The 14,760-nt window shown below is 37.6% G+C and overlaps 1 protein-coding gene across 3 annotated transcripts in view; it reads right to left on the bottom strand.

The window, feature by feature from the left end:
• LOC113227825 (PTB domain-containing adapter protein ced-6) overlaps nucleotides 1-14,760 on the bottom strand; it is a 156,466-nt gene that overhangs the window by 19,517 nt on the left and 122,189 nt on the right. For all 3 annotated transcript variants that reach the window (XM_026460861.1, XM_026460860.1, XM_026460862.1), the window contains exons 2-3: nucleotides 10,582-10,699; nucleotides 3,946-4,110 (exon numbers count right to left, since the gene is read on the bottom strand). In XM_026460861.1, the coding sequence (XP_026316646.1) occupies nucleotides 3,946-4,110; nucleotides 10,582-10,699 (283 nt within the window). The remainder of the gene's footprint in view (nucleotides 1-3,945; nucleotides 4,111-10,581; nucleotides 10,700-14,760) is intronic.

Here is a 14,760-nt window from a genome sequence, read left to right as displayed (position 1 = left end):
AATGTCATTTATCCCCCAGTTTGCCACCCTTAGAGGTGGAATATTTTCTTCAAATTTAAATGGGACCACTTCCGAGGTACCCTCTTTCCAACAAAAAAAGAATCATCGACTCAGGACGGCTACCGGACACCCACGTTGCGTCACACGTCCGAAGTACATACGTGTAAATAAATAGTGTTATATGTATATTATCATGTTATATTGTATTTATGATTAGTCCGTAAGGTATTTATTTAATATTTCTGTTATATTATTGTTATATTATATGTATATTAGTCTGTAAGGTATGTATCTATGGGTCCTAGTTGCCTGAAATAAATAAAAAAAAAAAAAAAAAAAAAATAGTGGTCACATTTCATTTTGAAGAAAATCATCCACCTCTAAGGGCTGCGTGAACGCATGAAGATTCATTTTTATAAATAGCGCCTAAACTTTAATTTAGGAGCAATTATTTTAATGGTTGGATGGTTTTTCTCTCAATATACTTTGAGTAGTGAGAACCGATTTTTATTATCTCCGGTGTCAAGTCCTGTATAGTGGCGAACTAAGGGATGTTTCAATGAAACTTAGCAAATAGACGTAATTCCACGTACTTTCGAGATCGGTTTTTTTAGTACTCTGTACTGAGATTATGAAAAGATTACTCGACTGTATGTTTTATTTTTTTGTATGTATGTTACGCGATAACTTCGGTATTTGTGAACCGATTTTCATGATTCTCTTTTTGTTGGAAAGAGGGTACCTCCATAGTGGTCCCATTTCATTTTGAAGAAAATCATCCACCTCTAAGGGTGGCTGGCTGATCACGTATGAACATTCTTCATCATCATCATTCATCTTTCTAATTTGTGAGTTAAATCAACTATTGTTCCGATTTGAAACGTCAAAAGTTTCCAATCGGCCAGTTGTGAATCGCAATTGTGCGCCTCGACTCGGAAAAGACGCAGTTTCCGATCGGGAGAGGCAATCAGAATCAAGCTGCTGGTCGATTGTGGAACAGTAATCCGCATAGTTGTCTGGTAACAGTCATTTGTACCCATTGCCGTCCTGATTAGATTTGTTTCTTTTTGCTTGATGTGTGTATTATTATCACTCGTAAACAGTAAATAAATAGATTTCAGTTAGATTAATAATGTTTGTTTTCATTATAGTCCTTTTGTTCAAAATTATGTCCCGACAATTTCCGACAGAGAACACATGCGGAGACTGAAAAACAGGGCTATGCAAACAGCTTCGTCCGTTTCATCACTCATAGCTCATAATTTATTAGTACATAATATCGTGTGATTTTATATGTATATGTGTGTGTATGTGTTTGATGAACAAAGTCCTATTTAATTTAATGTCAATGGCAGGATTTTGCACGTTTGGTATTCTGTTGAAAGTAAGAGTGGTGAGATGTCAGTGTCTAGACAACGACGTAACTGACATTGCGATTTTTTGATATTCTGCTCTTCAATGGCGACTCGATGGTACATGGTTGGCGTAGTCTGTTAATTATATTTGACGCAAAAATACATTACAATTCGAAGACTAAATTGCTGATTAAACGTGATATAAATTAAGATATGTTTCAGTAAGACAACATCTTCTCTTCTTCGTTTAAATGTTATGGCCCCATCGAAGTAATCGAGGATTTCGCCAAAGTCAAATTGAGGAACACACGCGTTTTTAATAAAAAATTGACTTCACTTCACACTTTTGAGAATTCACTGAAAGGAGAATCTACAAATCTACAACGACAACATCGATCGTTAGTGATAGAATGAAGTAATGCCATCAATGGCACTCTGTTGAGACTCAACTGCCATTGAGACTAGATTTTAGCAGAATATATTGTATAAGTATATATAATAAAATTGTCTTTGTGTAGTCTTAATGGAAATACAATGTCTAATTATTAGCAGTAGAGCTACTTGTGAAAGAATTCGTCCAGGGAAGTACTGCCAACTTACCTATTTTTGCCGCCAAGCGGAAATGTGCAATTACGCGTAACTAGCATTTGATTATGAGTCTCCATTTCGATAATTTAGTGGCCAAATGAAATCCGCGTAACTGTCGTGGCAACCAAATTAGCGTGATTTACGGGAATCTATTGTTATCAGTCCGTAGGCAATATAAATTAATGCTCACTGTGCAAAAGTGAAAGTCGTAGCCATCGACATAAGAAAGATAAAAGTTAAATCCTTCTCCAGTGAAATTTGGTATTGCACTGTCCCCGACGATTTGTCAACTTACGTCTCAGGACGACGGCGCAGTGAACCTCAAATTTTGCGATTTACAGCTCTGAGTTGCACTGCAACTGTTACCATTAGGAGTGACTTATTAGCCCCGTCACTTGATATTACAGAAAAAACTCAATATTTTAATTTCTAAACCCTATAAACACCTGATAGGTACATAGACGCAAAAAATCGCAACAACTGGCTATTATATCCGCTATCATGTCATCACACAGCGTGTAAGCATTTCCTGCAATTGCTTTGAACGTAACTAAACAAGTTATATCGGTTTGATAATAGTTTGGAGGTGGGAATTGGCAGAATTTCTAATGTTTTATGGTTACATAAAAAGATCTATTGTGAAATCGGGGTTAAAAGTATTTTTTTTATTGGCCATTAATCTCTTCGTCACCGCCTATTAGATATAAATTAGGTGCCAACTAATTATCTATAATTTTAGTCAATTCGAGTCACAACACTAGTACGTATGTAAAACTTATACGGGTTTATTTTTAAAATACTAACAACATTGTAGGACTATACTAACATCTTATTAAAAACAATTGTATTTAGTCAATTCGAGTCACAACATTAGTACGTATGTAAAACTTATACGGGGTTATTTTTAAAATACTAACAACATTGTGGGACTATACCAACATCTTATTAAAACAATTGTATTTACCAATTTTCTAGTAAGTATGTAAGTAGTAAGTAAGTCGTCATTAAAAAAATTTAATAATTCTACAACTTAATAAAGTATGTGACTAAATTTGCAGAAGTACTTAATGTCACTTACTAAAAAGTAAGTCAGTATGAAGGTTGCAAGAAATATAAATTTACTTACAATAATTCACTTTCAAGTACTTATGGACTAGTAATTATGTAAGGGTTACCGATCTTAAATACCGTGGTGCGTATAATAATACCGGGCGTGGTAGGTTTGACTAACCGCATCTCAAGCAAAGTCTTTGGGTTTGAATCTGGGATCGCACCCCTGAGTTTTTCGGGATTTATGTGCGAAATTTAATTTGGAATTCGGTGAAGGAAAACTTTGTTTTCTTCTTCAAAACTTCTTTATCGGGCTTTCGTAAAAGAATTAAAGAGTTTACGCTAATATGATTAACAAACGGCATCAGTTACTAAAGCTAGTTGTTAATTTATTTTGGTATTATCATGACTCAGACATCAGTCTTATTATTATTAATTTAGTTATTTTATATTGTTTAATAGCACACTGCACACTGTAATAATTTTATTATAAATTGGGTATATAAATTGAGGTGGGTGTTTAGGTTACAGATCAAATACTTGTTATTCTTTTCAGTTTTTTGTCAAATAGCCATAGTCATCTACCTCTTCTTAGGCTCCAGCTGAAAATCAGGGCTGTGGCTCTGCCCAGCATGAAGCTGAACTGGCTATAGCCTTTCCGGCTATTATTATGTGTTAATAATATTTTTTTTAAATTGTTTATTATTTAATTTAAATTTAAATTAATATTATTATTATTTTTTGTTTATTTATTTGTAATAGAATAAATGTTTCTTTCTTTCTGATGAAACCTGCGCGTCGAAGAAGGTTCACAGCCTTCGGAAAACGTGGGAAGTCCCCAACCCGCATTAGGCCAGTGTGGCGGACTATTGCCTAAAACCCACTCCAGAAAGGAGACCTATGCCCAGCAGTGCGACGTATAAATTGGTTGATGATGATAAAACGAACTTACCTGTATAGCCACGCCATCAACAGATATAGTAATTTCGACTTTCTTGCACTTGGCATTTTCTTTTGCTTCCGACTTCTTCAGCTGTTGGGTGAACTGCAGTTTCTTAATGGCATCTTTGACTACCTCGATACCTTTCGGCTGATCAACTTGCGTACAGCCTAGGAACTGAAAACAAAAGAAATGGAGTTAAAACGTTACAAGAATAACACGAAACAACTCATGAAGGGACAAATGGGGCAAGAACGACCTGAAGCCTTATCACACACCCCGGACACTCCATACAACGGTCGAAAGTTATTTACCTACTATTGCTACATACAGCAAGGCGCTATCTGCACACGCGCACAAATGGTTGTGCCTGGTTTTTATAATACACATATGGATGTGTATTATAAAAACCAGCGATTCGTTCTGTGTACCGTATCTCGGGTTTCTCTCAGAGAAAAGTTTAAGGAGACTGGTATCATGACTGTGGCATCACAGTACATTTACTCAAATATTTTATATGCCCGTAAAATATACATAATTTCAATAAGAAAGAAGTCCAAACTCATGGTACCACGATTTCGTTTAATCAAGGCAAACGACTCTTTTATGGGGTATATATTAAGATTATTAATAATTTCCTAACTTTAAAGACTACATTAAAAATATTTTGATTGAAAAGTCGTATTACAAAATTGAAGGCTATGTGTTAGATAAATATGTATGGAAAGACGACATGGCTCCAGATTCAACACAAAATTTGATTGAATGTGTATTCCACAGCATTTAAAATTATTTGAAAAGAGCAATCCCTAGAGTTTCTTGCTCGTTCTTCTCAGGGAAGTCAGCGTAGTGAACGAGCAGTAGCTTAAATGTGACGTTTTCAAGTGTAAATTTATTTTACCTATGGAATAAATGTTACTTTGATTTTAATTGGGCTTGGGACTGTTGTATCAAGCAATGGCTGTTTAGTAGCAGTAGAACTTCTTGTGAAAGAGATCCAGGGCAGTACTGCCACCTTAGCTATTTCTGCTGCCAAGTAGTAATTTGAGCATTACTGCATTCCCGTTTGGACGGGTAATGTCAACTTATGTTTCAGGGTGACGGGTGCAGCGGCAGTGCCCCTATGATCTTTGCCATTTAAAGCTCTAAGTGGCAATGCAACTGTTATGGGTAGGCGTGTCGCCTACCACCAGGCTGTCACTTGGTATTTAAACTACATATATACTAGCACGTTTAAACGTAAATTTAAACTGTATTTATTAGATAGGCAAAAGTTTGGGAATTCACGATTTATAAATCATTATATTCAATTCAATAAAAATTTAATTAATACAGTGAATAGCGACATCTCTCGCCAGGACTGGTAGCTGTAAAGGTACTAACTGGGTGATAAATCTGTAATAGATTTCTCATAGATGGCGCTACGACTAAAAAGTCGTTGAAAGACCAAGTACAAAGACACGACGCAAGCACATAGAAAAATTCGTGAGGTCCGTTGGTTCGTTCCGTGGCTTAGTTGGTATAGCGTCTGGCACGGTATGCAAGAAGACGTCGGTTCGAATCCGACCGGATCGAAGGATATTTTTCTGAGTGTTTTTTCTGAGTGTTCGATCTTTGCATTAATAAAATTATAACAAACTAGTGGAGTAATTTCACAAAAAATAATTGAATATCAATTCAATAAAAATTTAATTCATTATATTCAATTTAATTTATACAAGTTAATTTAAAGATTCATAATCCTTTTAACAGAAGAATTAGATATACATTTTAATTATTTCACATCATAGATTTTAATTATAAATTTTAATATTTACTATAATATTGTTATATATATGTACATATATTTTATTTTGCTATTTTAAATTTAAGACATATAAGATAAGTTTTGTTGATTCGTTGTCGGTGGCGTCCACTTCGTTCCTCGGCCACCACAGAATACCAGCGTTGGGTTGTTTTGCTTGCACAACCCGACTAATGCTGAGTGGTGACCATTTTGGATCTCAATGTTTAATATTAAGATTTACTTTGTATTACTAGTAGAGACCAAATACATATTATTTTCTTTCTTTCTTCTAAAAAGAAAACCCAGGACTCCAAGACCAGAAAGAACTAATATAGGAAAACTTATCTCCCACATAAGTATCGTTGTTTCCCAAATTGGTTATACTGAGAAACAGTCTCCGGACCTTGTCGTGCAGCGCCCACAGTGCAAGTAATTGTGTCACCGAGGTCGCAATAAATGTACGTTACCTAGATGTATTATTACCTAAATTCCGGCTATTTTGAGTTTATAATTACAACAATCACAATGTAGTCATAATTACGCTATTGTTTGATGAGAATTTTTGTCTTTAAACGTTAATTTTTAGGTTATATTTGAATAAAATTAAAGATTGACCAGAAATAATGGAGATTTGGTGTTTAATATAATAGTTAACATTATATAATTAATTGATAAACCTGCTAAAAAAACTTGTCATTTCATTGTATACTTATATTATAGCAACCAATTACGTTTACCAATTAAGTATACCTACTCTACGTAGGTATACTTATTCTATGCAGACGATTTCATAGATTTCTAGTTATAGTTAGACATGGTATAGAAATTTTGTTAGATTTCGATCTTACAAATAATTATAACAAACTAATCGAGTAATTTTACCAACAAATGATAGAATATCAAAAAACTCAATATGGAAACAACGAATATTTTTCACCTCACTAGCTCGGAAAGGCTTTCATTCTTATCAGAAATATGCGCGCAAAAGCGTTTTTTCTAGCTAGTGGAAAAGGTTTTTCAAATTTGAATTTTACAAAGGACTGTGGTGCACGTAATTTGTCGTACAGTATTTATTTATTTTTTTTTTTTTTATTTATTTATTTATTTATTTCAGGCAACTAGGACCCATAGATACATACCTTACAGACTAACATACATATAATATAACAATAATATAATAAAACAATAACAGAAATATTAAATAAATACCTTACGGACTAATCATAAATACAATATAACATGATAATATACATATAACACTATTTATTTACACGTATGTACTTCGACGTGTGACGCAACGTGAGTGTCCGGTAGCCGTCCTCGGAAACGCCGGTATATGACACCCTTCGGCCAAAAGTCTTCTCTCATGAAGGTCGACAGGTGTTGAGTTGGTACTCGCACCACAAATGAATTAAAATTCACGTTGTGGCGCGACTCCAACCGCTCGACCCTCAGGTTTGCATTGGCCTTCACTCGCATGTACTCCACAATATCCGCAGACTTGGTGGAGTAATGAAGACGCGACACGTATAACAACGTCGTCGGTACCGCTGGACGCAATAAATGATTCGGGCCAGTCAGGGCGGTGCCACTAAGGTTTCGGCTGATGTTCTTCTTTTTCTTTTCCACCTTCCGAAAGCCGTCCTCGTCGCACTGATCAACTCGTCTCGGTGGTACTGACGACGCAGCTCCAGATACGAGTTTCTTTTTCAGTTTTCCCTTCATTGGTTGCCTGGGTTGTGGTTGTGGAGTACTGGGTCGGGCAGCGGCAACTTAATTTATGTAATATAAATCCGTTGGTATATTTTATTCTTTATTAAATTGTCAACGATAACTAATTTTGTTTGTTATAGTTCATGTGTTTATCTTACATCTACCATTTGCCTCGCTATAGTGAGGTGAAAAGTTGTGTGTTTCGTTCGGCAGTTGTGTGTTTCGCTCGCCACGCTCAGGATTCTAATTTTACAACACCTTTGCAGCCTTCCATAACAAATAACTATTATTGTACGTACACCAGCTGAATATGGCTCGCTTGTACCACCATAAGAAGACCAGCACAATCTTTTCTAAGAATAGCAATACACAATATAAATAATGTATGTTTTAAAAACATATAAATAGTGCGACGCCCCCGTTATATGATACGTTTGTAAACAAACAGACGTAGAACTCGTATTTCAGCGTATCGATTTTCAATAACATGTGTTATATGTCACAAATAATGCGTTCTAACACAAATACTTTATTTGTAGCTACAGTTAGTTTTTGTGCCTAGGAACACAGTATCGAATCAAAAGTATCGACACCTTGAGGTATCGATACTTTTGTCCTACAAATTTTCCCTGCTTAAAGACAATATAACATGAACATAAATAATGAAATAAGCCTTTTAATTGATTTATGATGATTATGATTTATGAATTAGGAGCTATAGGCACGCTCATTTCCCGTTGCGCATTGCACAACTAGCGGTTGCACCCGCTAAGCCGTTGACTCTGAGTCCACTACCAAATCTCCTCATTGGTGGCGGAGCTGTAAGGCACGCTCACTTCCCGACGCCGAAAAACAACGTCTCTCCAGTTCCCAATAACCTGAGCGGCTGGAGGGACCGGAGGATATCTAGCTTATCCTCTACTAGCTCTCCGGGCTAGTGCCGGAGATGCAATGTCCTGCGATAATGTCCGGACATAGCTTCCCCCGTGCCCCGCGCGTCTCCTCGCTTCAGACCCTCAACTAGACCGCTACTAAGACGCGCTAGCTGCTCATGAGACAGACGCCCCGGTTGCATGTATCCGCAACCGGGGCAGACAAACATGTCCTTCTCAGCAGCTAACCACAAACCCCAGCGAGTCCATACCCAAGTCCGGGCAAAGGTGTATCACTGACGGAGGGCTTGGTCCGGACGCCCGCTGTACCCTGGTCTTGCCGTCGAGCCCGTAGTCTCTCCGGAAAACCCTATCTCTCGATAGATAGGGACATATAACAGTGGGCTCGAGAACTGCCGTTATCTTAGCGCTGGTGAAGGCCCGTACGATGATGCCATTGAGTGCTGCGTGTCGGGCCATATGCGGCCAGCGCTTCGAGTAGACGAGAGGCCATGGTGACCAAACTCGTCAACAGCATCGCCACACGTGCAATGATCTAAATGATCATTCATTACTAATTAGTATCACTAATCTATAGATTCCATAGAGTATTTCTGCCCAACCCTCTCCGATATGTAGTAATATTGAGATTTTTTTTGTGAAATAACTACTAGTTTTGCTATGATTATCTATACAAAGATCGAACACACAGAAAAATTTTTCGCCGACCCGATGGGACTTGAACTCATGCCTATGCTGCACCGTAGCATTGCTCTAACCACCTGAGCCATGGGTCCAGTTACCGAGACTTCGAAATTCTCCTGTGTTTTTGTTATAGATCTTTGTACTGACTTTTCGGCATTCGTCACCGCTAGTGCCATCTAGTAAGAGATTTTTGAATAAATTTCTCACGCAGGCCAGGTATCACAACTAACGCAGATGTCGCTTTTCGATCAAATGTATTTATTGAGATTTTTTGTAAAATAACTCCTCGAGGTTTGCTGTGGTTAAGAATACAAAGATCGAACATACAGATAAACTTTTTAGTAAATATCGTAGGTAAATGTGACGGGGACAGGGATATTCTGATATGGACATGGTGAATGATCTAGTGGAGTTCCAAGCAGTTCCGACATAATAATCATTCAAATCGTGCACCCGACCCGTGTCGAATGATTTGACTTAGGCGAATGATTTGCTCATATGAATGATTAGTATCAACATTCAAAGTCGCGCAACGCTAATACACTCCCGGACACATAATTCGGGCCACCTCTCATTTTCAGTATTAAATGCCCTAAACTGAAACAATGTTTGATTGATCAAAAACTATTAAATTATTTTGAAACTACTATATTAAACGTCTTTTCTATAAATCCTTGTCGGAAATTTGAATTTGCAAAACCGGAGGAAAACATTTTCTTTGACGATAAGACTAATTTTGTATTCTAGACCCTGAAGACAAAAATGCGAGGTGGCGCGAATGATGTGTCCGGGAGTACATTAATGTTGTACAAATACAACACACATACAGCATATATAGCTGGTTCCTTATTTAAAAATAGAAGTCTATGGAAATGAGGCAGTGGCAAATACAAGAATTATCCAATAAAGGACAGTTAGTTAAACGTGACGTGGTTTAGGTCTTTGACCCGACCGCAATTGCAATAATGCCCATGACGTTGTTTTGACTAAGCCTGTACCTTTACCATGATGTATTCATCGCTAGCGACCGCGTAAAAGATTTGTATGTAAAATGTTACTTCTTCTTGGGACCTCTAGAGAGCGTTGTACAATTTGCCAAATAAAATTCTCAAATACAACAACTGTTACAGTAAGTTAGTGTAAGCGTCATATACATGACAGGAACATGACTCCACTCCACCTGATGTTAAATGGAAAGTGGAATCCAAACGTGAAGGTATCTAGTGCAGTGTTGATACAATCACAGCCGGCCTCCACCCCACATCAAGCAACAAGACCTCACATCTCGTTTGAAGGACCCCATATCGTAAGAAGGAAGGAATACGTGCGCTGGAAGGGAGTTGCATCGCATGCATTTGTCGACTGTGCGACAGAGAAAGGTGCCACCAAACCTTTTAATTCGCGATGGAATACGACAAGTTCTAAAACGGTGACTACGGAGCCAGCGCGCGTGTTTCGGAGCAGGACAGGGGAGGGAGGGATAAGGGCGAACGCAGGTACATTGCATAAAAGGGTCAGTGCAGTGTCGCTGCAGGCAGGTGATATCTAAATACGGCTTTGTATATTACTTACCTTTACTAGATAAGCGACGTGTCCTTTAACGAGAACGTCAGGCGCGTGTAACCAGTTCCGGCCGTTCGGCGCCCCCGTCGCCTTACCACGCCCCTGCCAAAACAGCAGGGTCGACATTCTGCAACGAAGAGACAAGGCTGTTAAAAACCAATTATTAAAACATATCTAAAGTTGTAACAAATATACATCTGTAGGTGAGAAGTAAAGAACCTTAAGTGCTAAGTAATTGACGACCTCCGTGGTCAAGAGCTTGCACATCGGTTTTCATGGTGTCGCCATCTCCGAGGTCCCGGGTTCGATCCCCGGCCGGGTCAATGTAGAAAACTAACTTTTCTATATTGTCTCGGGTCTGGGTGTTTGTGGTACCATCGTTGTTTCCGGTTTCCATAACACAAGTGCTTTAGCAACTTCCTTTAGAATCAGAGAAACGTGCTGTTGTTCTAATATTTCTTATTAGCAATTTTTGCAACAGAGCGTTTTGAAAAGAATGCGGCTCTTAATTCGGTATTTAAAATCTATTTTAAGGTTAAATAACTTACATGTTAAATAAAAAACAAACGACGACAGGGCGTTTTTAGCATTCTAAGGCAATATATGAACTTAGGTCCTTGACCTACGTACTTGAAATACGTATACACATTGTCCCTTCCCTTACTCAGGATCAATTTACAGCGCCGCGGAACGGAATGGAATGGCATTTTTGTAACGGAATTCTACATAGCATAATTATGTCAACTAAGTATGTACCGTACAAACTATTTCGATAGATTTCCCTAGAATATTCAAGAAATCTCCGGAAGCCGCTCGACTCGTTTCTTGCCTCGTATCTAACCAGATAACGTTTATTTGTTTTTATGCGTAGTTAAGTGCTCTATATACTTCATTCATTTAATTCATTCATTCAAGTTTGTAAAAACGAATTAATTCCAATGATGACACAAACATCAATGTTAAAAGTTAATGCAAATTTTAGTGACCAAAGAACCTTTATGTGACCTAGAAGCTGTATAAAGGAATGAAACTACAGGCATTAAGGGGCTTGACAACTTATATCATTAACTGCCTCCGTGGCCGAACCGTTACCATGCTGGTCTGCCACGCGGAGGTCCCAGGTATGATCCCCATGCCGGGAGAATTATTTGGCCTACATTTATTTCTCTCGTGAGTTTGGGTGTGATTTGTTGTTGTCTATGTGTGTGCCCATGGCATCAATACAGGGTTTCTATAGTGCGGGGCTGTTAACGTTTGCGTTATTATTATTATTACAATATAATCTGAGGGCGACGGGTAGTGCATGATTTGTTCGTCTCATCATTTGATTATAAAAAACTAATTTCTTCCAATAACGACACAAACATCAATGTCAAACGTTAATGAAAATTTCAGAGTCCAAAGGTAATTCAAGTGCCTTTATGTGACCTAGACCTATGTGACCTAAGCTGTATAAAGGAATGCTTGTTAAAATGAATTCCACGTGTGTTAAGCACTTAATTATGCATTAAAATAAACAAACATTCTTGTGGATTTCCCAAGAATAAACGATTAGGTATATGTACAAGTATTTTATTGCATATAATAATTATCTGTAATTGCGAGTTAACAATGGTTTTTTTCTTTACTTTTCCACTAATATTTCTCAGGGCTCATTGAAAACCAGCGCCACAGTCAATTGCGGCTGTGGCATAAGCTAAATGAAGTCCTTTTGCGTACGCCAAAACCGCACACATGACAGTACAACATTTGCAGTTGTTATATTTAGTATTTTTCTGTTTTGCTCTTTGTTTGTTATTGTCTTATTTCATTTTATTTTAATTTTGTTAATTACGTCTTTTTGTTTTGTTTTGCTTGTCTAAGTAGTATCAATATTTTTTTTGTATCTATGTGTTGTGGCGTTGCAATAAATGTATATTCTATTCTATTCTATTCTATTCTATTCTATTCTATTCTATTTCAGGGTGACAGTGTTCCTCAGATCTATGCAATTTTAACCTCAGGGCGGCATTGCAAATGCGTACGATCGGTGCGCCTGGTCGAACTGATAAAAATTTAATTAGTATAGAAAATACGTTATTTCATTTATTCCTTTGAAAAAGTATTTATATAATGGTTTTTAAAAAACAAATATCGTTATACAAATTCGTTTCATGGTCGCGCTCACGACGACAGACGTGTGGCTTGGCACCAGGCGAGCAACTTGTTTGTTCCGTCTTTTGGTAATTATAACAGACTAGTGGAGTGATTTCACATAAAAATAATTGAATATCAATTCAATAAAAATTGAAATATATATAAAACTGTTTATTATTGACACTTTTTGTGAAATAACTGCCCTAGTTTTGTTATCATTATTAATACAAAGATCGAACACAGAAAAATGTGAGGTTTTTCAAAAATCTTTACCAGACGTCACTAGCGGCGACGAATGCCGAAAGCCAGTACAAAGATCTATAACAAAAACACGTAGGATAATTTCAACAGCTCAGTAACTTGACCTGTGGCTCAGTTGGTAAGAGCAATGCGGCGGTGCAGCATGGTCGCGGGTTCAAGTCCCACCGGGTCGAAGAAATTTTTGTATGTGATCTTTGTATTAATACAAATGTTTATTTAAAAGAGTTTCTTGCTCATTCCACTCAGGGGAACAAATTATGCGCCTGATGTGTAAGCTACACGCCTATCCATAACAATTGCAGTGCCACTCAGAGCTTTATATCGTAAAGATCTGAGGGGCACTGCCCCTGCGCCCGTCACCCTGAGACATAAGTTGATAAGTTCCATGTGCCTGTAATTTCATCAGCACCCTTACCCTTCAAAACCGGAACACTGTAATGCTGACATTACTGGCAGTACTTTCCCGAGTTCTACTGCTGCTTAAATAAATGTATGAGTGGAAGAGTTTAATCAAGATGACGATTTGAAGTGTAATTTACTTAGCTTTGGAATGAAGATTATTTGAGTTTTAGTTTGCTGGGGGCACAGACCAGAACCCCAGTGGCTGGAGGGAAAGTTACTAATATTTTGGGCAGTGTGTAAAATTTAAATTTATTTCCACTGTGTCTTTAAGAAACATCTACATTTAAAGGGCACCATTCAAAGACACCTTTGTTCGTAACGATAATTACAAATAATTGCACATAATAACAGACAGTGAACAATATTTATGACCGCGTCAATGACTCCACTTCGTCGAGAAAATGTTGTCATCGTCCTGCAATTGTTCTTTTTTTATTATGACACCAGGTGATTGGATGAACAAGTCGTGCGCCTGATGGTAAGCTACACGCCTGTCCATAACAGTTACAGTGCCACTCAGAGCTTTAAATTGCAAAGATCTGTGGGGCACTACCACTGCACCCGTCACCCTGAGACATAAGTTGACAAGTCCCATGTACCTGTAATTTCACAAGCACCCAGTGGCGGATTTGCAGTTCTTGCCGCCCTAGGCCTAGGCCATGTAGTCATTACCAGCAGCACTCATGTGCCTACTGGTAGACATATCTATATTTTATAAATAAAAAGTACGACAGTGATTTAGGAAGATTATTGTTATACGATGCGCGTGAGCATTTACAATATTTAGGCACTTTGAATTATTTTTTGTTATCATCAGTGAATTTTTTGTCACGATTGTCTAGGGTGGTCTTAGGGCAAATCAGCCACTGTCAACACCCTTACAAAACCGGAACACAGTAATGCTGACATTACTGCTTGGCGGCAGAAATAGGTAAGGTGGCAGTACTACCCTGGACGAACTCTTTCACAAGAAGCTCTACTGCTACTAAAGTTTGAAGGACGAAAAGTGTATTGTTACGTATTGGAGACGTCATCAGTTCTTAGTCCATAAAGACTCTTACATTGTAGTAGAACTCCTATATCAAGAGAGACTTTAATTTAGTTTTGAATGTGTTCTTATTTTCCTCTGTCTAAGCGAGTCTGGTATTTTATTATAAATTAATATATATCTATAAAGCAGGCTTTCCCTATAAATTTCTAATCTTGGTGTCGATAGTACAAGTTTTGTATTTCGATGTGTACTTCCAGCGAATCAAAAAGATCTAAAACAAGGTTCCCAAACTTTCTGGCTTACCGCCAAAACTTGCCTAAGTGGCAAGATAAAAAAAATTTAATGCCCTCCACCATTGACTTACAAATAAATGGACGACGGGTCTAATACAAAAACCA

This window comes from Hyposmocoma kahamanoa, unplaced genomic scaffold, assembly GCF_003589595.1.
Source record: "Hyposmocoma kahamanoa isolate Upper Pololo Valley unplaced genomic scaffold, ASM358959v1 218, whole genome shotgun sequence".
In the NCBI taxonomy this organism is placed as follows: domain Eukaryota; kingdom Metazoa; phylum Arthropoda; class Insecta; order Lepidoptera; family Cosmopterigidae; genus Hyposmocoma; species Hyposmocoma kahamanoa.
Note: the sequence above shows the minus strand (reverse complement) of the source record. Positions and strands in the feature narration are given on the sequence as shown.